Here is a 13381-nt window from a genome sequence, read left to right on the forward strand (position 1 = left end):
TTCAAAGTGGTGAGGAAAGCTCTGCACATGATTTCGTCCGGTACACCCCGAAGATGCATCGGTGTTCGAAAGACTCCGTGTGATCCAACGGGTCCTTGGATCCGTCATAATTTTCCACATGGGGCATTTTGAACTTTGAAGGGACGGGGCATGAATTCACCAACGCCGTGAATGGTGAATCCGTTCTATGGACTAGGTCGTCCAGATTGCTGGATACCCGTCCCTTAAGGGCGTTCATCATGGCATCCATACGTTCCCTCATCTCCTGCATCTCGGTGGCTATGTGAGTCGGCACTGTGTCTAAAGCAAGTGGTGGATTGGTTTCTTGTCGCTCGGGTCTAGTCGGAGCGTTGCTGCCTTCAGGTCTTTCCGCGTTCCTTCCTTCGGGGCTAGCGCCCTCCTGATCTTCCTGTGGTGCACTCTGATTTGCGGTTATTTGCCGCAACTGTTCTTCCAAATCATGATTCTGCTTAGTGAGGCGCTCAACCGCCGCCGCAAGCGTTTGGACCTGCCTTTCCAGAGCGGTGGTACGTGGTTCGTCGCCTTGATTGTTGTTCGTCGCCATCGATCGGGTGAGTGCCATGCAACTCTTTGTCTCAGGGATAGAGCGAGGCTAAAAATAATCAGAAGATTTTCTTCCTCTATTCCCCACAGACGGCGCCAACTGATGATGCCGAAAATATCACCAGTGAGTTGCAAGCGCTCCTCGAACGAAAGCAATATCTGCAAAAAGAAAGCAAAGGACCTAAAAGAGAGCACCGGTGTGGTGTCGGCCAAATACCCTCCGAAGGTCAAGTTAGAATCTCCTTCCTTTAACCCTAGAGTGCCAGAGTTAAGAATATTATGCGTACCCTCATACCTAGGGTTTCTGGGGTATTTATATTGAGTAGAATTACCTTTCTTTTAGGATACAACTTCCTTCTCAAGTTCCTTTCCATATAGAGGTCTTCCCAAACGTGCGTCGCAAGAGGTCCAAATATACACGTTTGCGTGGGGATAAAGCAAAAGCTTATCTGAAATATATCAAACGACGTGCCACGTGGCATCCATAATTAATTTATACAAGACGGACATTCAGCAACACCCAACCGTCATAGCTGGGTTACTCATGGTGTCGATCCGTCCTCACTGTCTCCATCCACTTACTATTTTTATCCCCTTCAGTCATCATATTCTTCTATTCAATAATATATGAAATTTCATTCAGCAAAAAAAAAAATAATAATAATAATAATGATAATAATAATAATATATGAAATTTCTTGAAGTTGACAAAACAGAAAATTAATAATGCAATTGCACACCATAAGTCCATAACATTATTCACTTCACCATAAAGAAAAAGAGTACGGCCTGTTTTGCACCATTACAAACAGTCAGAGAGAGAGAGAGAGAGAGAGATGGCAGCAGAGCAAACAAGCAAAACCATTGAAGCATATCTGATGAAAGGTGGAGATGGTGTCCACAGCTACGCTAACAACTCCTCTTACCAGGTATCCTTCTCTATATATACGTTTACCAAGAATTTAATGTTCATTAGAGAAAAAAAGCTTTAATTTTAGGCTGTTGCCAAATTTAAAAATTACTCTTCGAATTTGAAATCTCTTACTCATACAGTCATACTCATTTTTATCCTACGGTTTTGGGTGGGTTAATGAGTCCAGTTCCAATTTTTCTCGATCTAAACAAATCCCAAAGATCTGTAACCTCTACCCTTGTGTACTTCTCACTCTTTATTAGAATGATAATTCATTCTGGTAATGCAAACTAGCTTGAATGACTTCCTAAAAAATGTAAGACTAATATCTTATTTATTTATGTATGTCTATAACTCATTATCGGATCTCATGTAAACAATATACATGTAACATGTCCAGTTAATAATAATAGCTTAATCTTAGGTAGTATATTTGTCTTTGTATAACCTGTTTGGTTGAGCTTATGTTCATCTAAAAGGGAATGTACAACTTTTTTAAAGGTACAACATGTAGTTTTATACAATAAAGGAGATAACAAATACTTTCATCCAAAAGAAGTACTCATGATTATTGTGGGAAATATCTTGTGTTGGTTGGTGTGTGGTTAGTTTTTCGTAATTGTTATAAAAACTGGAGCTTTCTTTCTAAAGTAGAAGAACAGAACTTTTATTAATTCAGAATGAATGTGATACAAAACTAAACTGAATACATTAAGGTTACTCTATATATATATATATATATTTATACATACATGTGTTTCAGTCCACCAAATCCCTAATTTTCAGCAAAATTAGTTTCTAACAATTCTAAACTGTACAAAGGTATTATAACATTTACAAGACAGACCAATTCCTACAAGCCACGTGTATTATGATCTCCAAAACTATGTATAAACACTTCATGATAAGGCACAGCCTCAATGGTCTCTAGCACATCCTTGCAAGCCCACTGATGCTCTGTTTTTGACGCCTCTGTTTTTCATTGCTTGTAGCTGACATTATGTGCAAGTGGTGCTGCTCCACTTTTGCATTACTATCCTGCATTAATCTCATCAGATGCATCCTCAAGCATTGAACAAAGTGCATTAGTTTTAGCACCCCCCCTCAAGAGCAAAGCTCTTGCATTTTCTGGAAATTCAATGTTAGCAGCAAAAATGTTAATCAAACCCAATTTCTTGATCAATCTGACATAGTTGTCTACACCCAAAGCTCTAGTAAAAATATCAGCTAGTTGATTCTTAGAACTCACATGAAAAGTCTTTATTGTTCCATCTAAAACCCTGTTTCTAACAATGTGACAATCAGCCTCTATGTGCTTAGATCGTTCATGAAAAACTGGATTTACAGTTATGTGTAGTGCTGCCTGGTTATCACAGTATAATAAAACAAGTTTATCATGTTGCACATGCAAATCCTTCAACAAATATAACAACCATGTGACTTCACATGTTGTAGTTGCCATAGATTTATATTCAGCCTCAGCTGAAGATCTTGAAACCATGGATTGTTTCTTTGATCTCCATGATATTAATGAATCCCCAAGGAAGACACAATACCCTGTAAGTGATTTTTTGGTATCTGGACACCCTGCCCAGTCAGCATCACAGTATGCTTTCAGTTGCAAGTCTAATTCACAAGGAAGAAACACCCCTTGGCTTGGAGTTCCTTTAATGTACTGTAATATCCTATTGGTTGCTTGCATGTGAGGAACTCTAGGCTGTGCTAGAAACTGACTTAACCTATTTACAACATAGGTAATGTCAGGCCTACTCAAAGTCAAATACATCAACTTGCATATAAGCCTCCTATATTGACTTGAATCTTTTAGAAGCTCTCCATCACCCTTTGACAGCTTAAGTTGCTGCTCCATGGGTGTTTTCAAAGGCTTACAACCCACATTCCTGTTTCTTTTAAAATCTCAAGTGCAAACTTCCTTTGATTCAAACTAATTCCCTTATCATTCCTTGCAATCTCAAGTCCCAAAAAATACTTGAGTGACCCTAAATCTTTTATTCCAAACTTATCATCTAGAACTGACTTTAAATATGCCACACAGTTTGGTTCATTTCCTGTAATCACCATGTCATCCACATACACAAGCAGTGCAGTAAACAAAGAACCCTTGACATACACAAATAATGAGTGATCAGCTTGGGATTGAACAAAACCAAGTTGCTGAATGGTTGAAGACAGCTTAGTGTACCATTGTCTAGAGGCTTGTTTTAACCCATAAAGTGACTTAACAAGCCTACAAACAATAGGTGTAGTGGATGTAGACCCCCCCTCCCTTACTGTGAAAACCAGGAGGGAGTGACATATATACTTCTTCAAACAAATCACCATGCAAGAAAGCATTGTTTATGTCCAATTGATGAAGTGGCCAAGATTTAGCTGCTGCCAGAGCAAGAACTACCCTGACAGAAACTGTTTTAGCTACAGGGGAAAAGGTTTCAATGAAATCTAGACCTTCCCTTTAAGTATAACCCTTGGCAACTAACCTTGACTTATATCTATCTACAGTCCCATCTGATTTCAACTTAATTCTATATACCCATTCATAGCCAATAGGGATTTTACCCGGAGGCAAGGTAGTTAGGTCCCAAGTATGATTTTGTTCAAGAGCTTGGATTTCCTTGTCCATAGCTTCTCTCCAAAGTGGATCTTTGACTGCTTGAAAGAAGCTTTGAGGCTCTTGAGGAGTTGAACTAACTGCCAGGACATAAGATTGATAGCTGGGAACAAGATGTGCATAGGTAAGAATATGACTAATATCATAAGGGTCACCAGAAATAGGAGAGCAAGCTGTAGTACAAGAATAATCTTGCAAGTAAGCTGGAGGTTTTGAAGTCCTAGTTGATTTTCTGATAAGTGCACATGGTACTTCTAGTGTTGATGTACAGTTCTGATCTGGTAAGGCAGCTGAAGGAACTAAAGGAAGTTGAGAAGGAAAACAATCAGCAGTAGGTGCATCATTAAGTAAGGTATTAGAAGTGTTAACATAATTATCAACAGAGTTAGGGGCAGAAGGAAAAACTAAAGTGCTAGAGCAACCAGTAAGTGAATCTGGTATAAAAGTAGGAGTAACAAAAGAATCAATACTTATGCTGGAAGTTTTAGTACCTTGGAAAGCTAAATCTGAAAGAAAAGGATCAACAAGTGCAGCATGTGTACCATCAAAAGGAAAAATATTTTCATGAAAAATTACATCCCTGGAAATGAAAATAGACTTGCTAGAAAGATCATAGACCTTATAACCTTTTATTCCAAAAGGATACCCTAAAAATACACACCTTTTAGCTCTAGGGTCAAATTTAGATCTGGCATGAGAAAGAGTAGATGCATAACACAAACAACCAAACACTCTTAAGTGATCATAAGTTGGCTCATGACCAAAAAGGACTTCATAAGGTATTTTGTGAGACAATGGTGAACTAGGGATTTTGTTGATCAAGTAGACAACAGTTAAAACACTATGCCCCCAAAGATATAAAGGTAATTTGGACTGAAACATGAGAGATCTTGCAACATTTAAGATGTGTTGATGCTTCCTCTCAACAATAGCATTTTGTTGAGGAGTTTCAACACAGCTTAATTGATGCAATATACCCTTTTGTGCAAAGAAATCCTTCATAAAAAATTCAGTCCCATTGTCTGTCCTCACAACTTTAATCCTTTTACCAAATTGTGTTTCAACTAGATTATAAAACTGCTCTAAAAGAATCTGTGTTTGAGACTTGTGCTTCAAGAAATAGACCCAAGTAGACCTTGAACAATCATCTACAATGGTTAGAAAGTACTTGCAATTGTCAATGGTAGCTACTGAAAAAGGACCCCACAGGTCACAATGCACTAAATCAAAACAATTTTCAGAAATATGAACACTACTATTGAAAGGTAATCGTTTTTGTTTTGCTAGAGGACAAATGTCACAATGAAAATTATTTACAAAACCATGAAGAGGCACTTTATTTATCTTTATCAAAGCCAATTTGGCATTTGACAAATGCCCCAATCTGAGATGCCTAACATGTGGCTGAACAGAATTGACTGTACACACTGCAGAAGCTGAAGTAGAAATGGATTCGCTTTCTTCCAGCAGGTAAAGACCATTGTACTCTTTACCCAGACCAATTGTGCTCGAATGAGCAAGGTCCTGGATGAAGAAGAAAGTACCAAGAAAACTAAGGCAACATAGAATAGATTTGGCTAACTTGCTGACAGATATGAGATTAAAACTAAATGCTAGAACACAAAGAACATCATATAGAATAAGAGCTTCTGAAATTCTGACAGTTCCTATATGGGTTACTAAGGCAATTTCACCATTAGGCAATTTCACATGTGTGTTTAGAGTAGAGGTTAAAGAAGCAAAACAAGTAACGGAGTGCACCATATGGTCAGTAGCACCTGTGTCTATGACCCAATCAGTGGATGAAAACATATCTTTATTGACTAATTTTGCAGAGAAAACTGAATGCTTCAAGTTGGAATTAAACAGCAAACCTAAAGCCATACCTGCCATAATCTTAAGATAGGAAGTGGATGTTGAATGATGTGAAATGGTGGCTGCCAAAACAGTACCAGTAGGAACACCAACTGAAGAAGCAACACCAGCAACTCCATTCATCAAGTTTGTCACTCCATCACCAATGCTTACAGTAGCTGCTTTATGCTTATCACCAGAATTAGAATTAGTGTTAAAGAAAGCCAATAGTTGCTCACATTGAGCCTTTGTGATTGGACATTGAACTGATCCAAGTGAAGAATGCTCAACGATAGCTCTTTGATCACAAGAAACTTGATTAGCATTAGATCTTCCCTTTGGCTTATACCCAGGTGGATATCCATGAAGTTTATAGCACTTGTCAATGGTATGCCCAAGCATGTTGCAATATGTGCATAAAGGCCTTTCCTTTTTGTTGTTTCCCTTAGTCCAATTTGCATTTCCAGAATTATTGCCTTTTGAATTGACATACATAGCAATAGAATCTGGTTTTGCTGCAAATGATCCTCCATGTCCAATATTCTTATGAGACTCTTCTTGAAGGACTAGGGCATAAACTTTTCTAATTGAAGGAAGAGGCTCATACATTAGAATCTGAGTCCTTATAGTATCAAAGTTCTCATTCAAACCCATCAAAAAATGCATCACATAAGCTTTTTCATGAGTAGCACTTAGGGTTTTCATTGCTCCACAACTACACTCTGGTAAAGGCTCAAGATTTAACAATTGATCCCATAATCTCTTAAATTTTGTGAAATACTCAGTCACAAACAACTGATTTTGTGTGATGTGAGAAATTTCCCTTTGGAGATTGTAAATTTTGGGACCATTGCCTTGTGAAAAAAAAATTTTCAATTCTAACCACATATCTCTAGCAGTTTCACTGTAGATTATACTACTAGATACATCAACATGCATTGAATTGATAAGCCAAGAAAGTACCATTGTATTGCAACTTTGCCAGTCTTCATAGAGAGGAGATTCTAGATCGAGCATAGGGATTCTACCATTGAAGAAGCTTCGAGGTTGTCTTCCCTGTGCTTTGATACCATATAAAAACTGAGCTTTCTTTCTAAAGTAGAAGAACAGAACTTTTATTAATTCAGAATGAATGTGATACAAAACTAAACTGAATACATTAAGGTTACTCTATCTATATATACATGTGTTTCAGTCCACCAAATTCCTAATTTTCAGCAAAATTAGTTTCTAACAATTCTAAACTATACAAAGGTATTATAACATTTACAAGACAGACCAATTCCTACAAGCCACGTGTATTATGATCTCCAAAACAATGTATAAACACTTCATGATAAGGCACAGCCTCAATGGTCTCTAGCACATCCTTGCAAGCCCACTGATGCTCTGTTTTTGACACCTCTGTTTTCCATTGCTTGTAGTTGACATTATGTGCAAGTGGTGCTGCTCCACTTTTGCATTGCTGTCATGCATTAATCTCATCAGATGCATCCTCAAGCATTGAACAAAGTGCATTAGTTTTAACAATTATGTAATGATGACAGAAACTAAGTTTATTAAAATGATAATGAGGAACACTTTGCTTTTCAGGGAAGAGTTAATAACGCTGCAAAAAGGCTGATCACTGAGGCAGTTGTAGAAATTCTTGATATCGAGAACTTTGCTTCCTCAAACACGTTTCGAATTGCAGATTTAGGTTGCTCTGTTGGGCCTAATACATTTTTTGCAGTGCAAAACATAATTGAGGCAGTGCAGTTTAAGTATCAATGTCAAGGGCTTGATTCTCAGCTCCCCGAATTTCAAGTCCTCTTCAATGATCACACCTCGAATGATTTCAACACACTTTTCTCCTCCCTCCCATTAGAAAGGAAATATTATGCTGCAAGCGTACCAGGTTCATTCTATGGTCGCTTATTTCCGAATGGATCTCTACACTTCGTTCATTCTTCTTATACCAACCATTGGCTTTCTAGAGTACCAAAACCTGAATTAGACAAAAGTTCCTCTGCTTGGAATAAGAGGAGAATACACTACACAAGTGCAAAAGATGAAGTTATTAAGGCCTACGAAGCTCCTTACGTTGAAGACATGGAATGCTTTCTACATGCTAGGGCTCAAGAGGTTGTGCGTGGAGGATTGATTGCACTTACTGTTTCTGGACGCCCCAACGGAGTCCACCATTCTCAATCTGTACAAAATATAACATATGACCTCCTGGGATCTTGCCTCATGGACATAGCTAAAAAGGTATAGCTATATTTGATTATGTTTTTTGTGTGTGCTTTTTAGTCTCACATGAGACAAATACTAGGTTAATTTGGGTTTTATTATCAATTCCAAAACACTTCAATTGTAACTAGACTAATCAAACCTCTTGCCCTCTAAAGAGCTCCATTTTTTTTATTAATGAGTTTTGCACATTTTAAACTCTTGTGCAAGAAGGTAAGGAAATTACAAGGAGTAGATTAATAATATAAAATGAATATGCTTAATAAAGGGAATGTCAAAGAGTCACTTAATTTGTCCTAATTGAATGTCAGATTAATCAATTTATGAGTACAAATCAAAAGAATCAAAATGCTCTTTGTTGACTAAACTTTGACTGAGTTAACTGGCAATCAAAAAAATTGGAAAATTCACCTAGCCACCAAGTTCCATCATTTTACATTAAAATACATATTTTCAAGAGCAAATTACAACTCAACCACTTGTTGTTTGGCCGAAATTTAAATTGTCTACATGTGGTTTCAAATTTAACACTGTATCCACTTAAGGTTAATTTAGTTAGATTTTCTTAACCCACATCTTTTTAAAACATGGATAAACATGTGATTTTCCTTCATTTTTATGTTTTCTCTCCTCTAAAAACACAAAAAACATAAAAATACAAAATCAAATAAGATAAAAAAGAATCCAGCAGAACACTTGTATCATGAGATTTCAAACTAGAGGTAGGTAACTTAAATTTCTATCAAACCTCAGGTGGGTAAAATACTAAAATATCAAAATTTAAACCATACGTAAGAAACTTAAATTTAAGCTAAACCATATGTGGGTAAGTTAAAATTTACTCTATTTTGAAACACCTCCTCAAGTATGACCACAATCAACCCGAGGTTGATCACAATTTGACCAAAAATAATCTGACAATTCCATCGGGATGAATTCGGCCTTATATTGAGGTAACTAAATTTCCTTTAAAATAATTATATATTGGCCCATATCAAACTTAAACGAATATGGTATTGCAAAAACAATGAAGAAAGGCCCAAATATTAAGTCACTTTTTATGGAAAGTATTCCATAGCTTGATTACAATTTAATCAACATTAAATTGTAATCAAACGACTATGATACCCAAATAAGGAGTTTTCAGAAAGGTCTCATGAAAAACTCCAATTTAAAAAACCAAAATGGTACTTGCACTTGTACATATTTATATAGAAAGATTCCTCTGGGTAGGCAGGGCTTATGAAAATTTCCTCCATCTGCCTTTTTAATATTAAATATTTTCCTTTTTCTTCGTAACCAAACAGATTGGTTGTCAAAAGTTGGACTTTATGTATGATCACATAATGAGAATATGCCAATTTTTTCTTCATGACAACATAGTAAGGATATATCATATATTATAAATATTTTCAGCTTTTCACCACCAAAGCCAAAGGAATACTATATTTGAAATTAGTAGAATCATTGCAGATAACATATATATATATATATATATATATATTGTTATTAAATTTATGATTATTTGATGTGGTTCTTTATGGTGTTTTTAACACAGCCTCACATCTTCCTTTCCTGTTGTTACTATTAAATTATTAAAAGAAAAAACCCCTTTAAATTTGCACTTAATAGATTGTCACACTCAACCTAATTGTTCATTTATGGGATTCATGCGACTGTTGAATGCCAATAACACTTCTTTGTGGTGGTGTACACAATGTCTTTAACATCATCTCTCCTCTCCCTCACCCCCAATCTACCAACCAAAAAAAAGGGTGTTCATTTACTTCATTATTGTTGCACAAGAATTTGAGAGAAAATGTTAATTTTCGTTATACTAGAATATGGTACATCATGGTGGACCGGGTATACAACACGTGGGAGTGTCTTCTCCAAGCCATCATGGCAACATGAATACTTCATTTGTTTGAAATGTCAAAGTCGACAATCTTTTTTCTCACTCTCTCTCTCGTAACGTGGGTCAACTACCGTCAATATCTAACGGTGTTATATATATTTGTAGTTTATTACTGCGTTGAAGGAAGGAAAATACACAGAGAGAAGGAGATAGAAAGATGGCTTATACAACGAATGGCGGAAATGGCCAGTACAGTTATTCGAATAACTCCTCTTTCCAGGTATTCCTTTCTAATTGTAAGAAGTGTTATTGAGTAAGTTGTATGGATCAGGGTCTTTAACTCTATCATATGATTCTTATAGTTTTATTTATCCATTTTGAAACATGGATTGTCGATTTAACCATGACTTTAATGTTTAAACAAAAATTTAACTATAATCACCTTGGTATTCAATTAAAATATTTACAAATTAAATTGATGAAAAAAAAAATTAGGTACTTTATGATAGAGGTTGAACTAGGAACTTTATAGAATCCTAATCTTCAAATATAATTCTAAGTTTGTAATGCTTAATATCTACCTTATAATTTCAGGCTAATTATCATATGAATAATTTGTGAGAATCTATTAAATAAAAGTAACATAAACTTAGGCCATTTTATGGTAGAAGGTTATATAATCTAAACTATATATATTCATCTATAATTATAAAATATATATGTTAAATAAAAGAATATTTTGTGTTAACCGTTAAGATTATGTAGGTATAAAAGAGAAGAATTCTGCCATACACTTGAGTTGCATATTCGAAACCATTCACATGAATACCAAATAATATGTTGTTGAAGAGAAGAAAAAAAAAATTCCAACCTCGTTGGTGTAAAAAAAAATAAAAAATAAAATAAAATAAGAGAGAGAGGATTCATCATTGATACTTTCTAATTTTCAAAAATATTCCTTTATAAAAAAAATCAAAGAAAAATTAGCATACATAGTAAGATTACAATAATAAATTCAAACTTATTAATTCAATTTCCAATTTTTTAATTGTCCTCTACGTCAAAAGTTTGGAGTATAAGACTTGGAATTTCAAAATTTTTTATGAAACAGAAAAAAAAGACATTAGACAAGCGTAACACATGTTAAGAGCATCTACTCTATTTGATTGGCTAAGATATTGAGTAATGATAGTTAATATATACATTGCAGATTTAAAAGCATATTTAAGATCACCTTACTTAAAATTCTAAATTGGGTAACACTTATTACACTCTTAGATACAAGAAATAAATCATATTGTATACGTAATAATTTCGTAATTTTGTAATTATCTCAACCATAACAAGAAACCCAATCTTCTATTTGGTAGAGAGGAGCGGCCGATGCTGCCAAGGAACTTATCAATGAGGCAATAGCTGAAAAGCTTGACATACAGAACTTTTCTTCTTCCAACACCTTTCGAGTCACAGATTTGGGTTGCTCTGTTGGACCTAACACAATATTGGCAATGCAAAACATAGTTGATGCAGTGGAGCTCAAATATCAATCTCAAGGACATAACACTCCTGAATTCCAAGTTTTCTTTAACGATAATGCTTCAAATGATTTTAACACACTCTTTACATCCCTGCCTCCAGACAGGAAATATTATGCAGCAGCCGTGCCGGGTTCTTTTTATTCTCGCTTATTTCCTAATGCCTCTCTTCACTTTGCTTTCTCTTCCTATGCCCTACAATGTCTTTCTCAAGTACCAAAAGAGGTGTTGGACAAAAGCTCTCCGGCTTGGAATAAAGGGAGGATCCACTACTCAAATGCTTCAGACAAAGTTGTTCAGTCTTATGCAGCTCAATATGCTCAGGACATGGAGTGCTTTTTAAATGCTAGAGCACAAGAGGTTGTATATGGAGGATTTATGGTAATAATCATCCCAGGCCGTCCCAATGGACTCCCTCATTCACAAGCTATGGTCAATATGGTAGGAGAAATCTTGGGATCTTGCTTGCTAGACATCGCTAAGAAGGTAATAAACTAATGATCCATTTGTGAGTAATTAATTTTACTTTCAGAATGATTCACACGGTATGCATCCAATATTTTTACTTCATAATGCTCGAATCAGACATATTTTGACATGGATGGCTCTGGCTTAAGCGGTTTTATCAGGTCTTGGTGTGGATTCAACGGTCCTACTAATTTTACATAATGATTATAATTATTATGATGGTTGTTGCTGTTGTTGTTGTTTACATTGTTATTGATTTTTCATAAAGCATACTCTAAAAATGATTGGTGAACTGTATGCATACAACTTGAAGAATTGTTACTTCAATTTCATGAAATTAAAATTAAGCCTCCAATTAAGATGCGAAAGATATACTTTTTGAAGCTGCTAAGGTTTTTCCCTTGATTTTCTTTTCTTCCACAAGCAGGGTATCATTAGTGAAGAGAAAGTCGACACCTTCAATCTACCAACATATTTTGCATCTCCCCAAGAAGTGGAAGCAATTGTGGAACGAAATGGATGTTTCTGTCTAGAAAGAATGGAAATTCTACCTCAAGCAATACCGAGTGGTAATTTTTCAAGAGGCAAGGTGATGTCGTCTCAAATTAGAGCCGGCATGGAGGGAATGTTTAAGGAGCATTTTGGAGAGGAGATTATAGATGAGCTCTTTGATGCATTGCACAAGAAACTTGATGAATCGTCCATATTCGATTCAGGGAATGGATCTAATTTATTTGTGTTACTCAATCGCATAGCAACCGTTTAGAAGATACATACAATTCGGAGCATTGATGGAGGTTTACCTTGAATTTGAAAGTAACTCAAGAGACGTGAGCAGAGTATCTTATCTCAATGGTGGTTGCATCTACTTAGTACTTAAACTAGTATAAAAAAACCAAAATAAATAGTGGTAACTATTAGGCTGAATTTGATGCCTTATGGATTTAATTCTATCCCATTGTGTTATACACTTCCTTTCCACATTATGAAATTCTGCAAATGATGTTTCAACTTGTTTACTATGGTAACCCCAATAATAAAAGACTGTGTGTGATGCTCTAGATTGATTGGATATTGATTGTGTATGAATTTTGAGTTCCACATCCGACATATACTAGATTGATCTTGCCTTTATAAATAATTATAAATATCCTCAATTGTTATAAAACTATCCTCAATTGTTGTATTTAATGGGTTTTGCACTTGCAGATTCAGCATGATGGAGGCTTTGAGTTTCTCTCTATGTAGTTATCTATTTCTGCCTCTCCAAGCCCTACTAAAATCAAGTTATAACAGCTTTCATATATGTGTCGTACTAGGGTTTATTA

General features: G+C 35.7%; 2 protein-coding genes across 2 annotated transcripts; both read left to right on the top strand.

Annotated features, from left to right (window-relative positions):
• The first annotated feature begins 1400 nt into the window (after nt 1-1400).
• Nucleotides 1401-8216, top strand: LOC142632664 (loganic acid O-methyltransferase-like). The gene is made up of 2 exons (XM_075807031.1): nt 1401-1493; nt 7554-8216. The coding sequence occupies exons 1-2, from the start codon at nt 1401-1403 to the stop codon at nt 8214-8216; spliced, it is 756 nt and encodes a 251-aa protein (XP_075663146.1).
• A 1954-nt stretch (nt 8217-10170) lies between these two features.
• Nucleotides 10171-13125, top strand: LOC142630899 (loganic acid O-methyltransferase-like). Its single transcript, XM_075804958.1, has 3 exons — nt 10171-10330; nt 11421-12071; nt 12481-13125. Exons 1-3 carry the CDS (start codon nt 10268-10270, stop codon nt 12817-12819), a joined length of 1053 nt encoding a protein of 350 aa, XP_075661073.1. The 5' UTR covers nt 10171-10267; the 3' UTR covers nt 12820-13125.
• Nucleotides 13126-13381: the final 256 nt, after the last annotated feature.

Source organism: Castanea sativa, chromosome 4 (assembly GCF_040712315.1).
Source record: "Castanea sativa cultivar Marrone di Chiusa Pesio chromosome 4, ASM4071231v1".
Classification (NCBI taxonomy): Eukaryota; Viridiplantae; Streptophyta; class Magnoliopsida; order Fagales; family Fagaceae; genus Castanea; species Castanea sativa.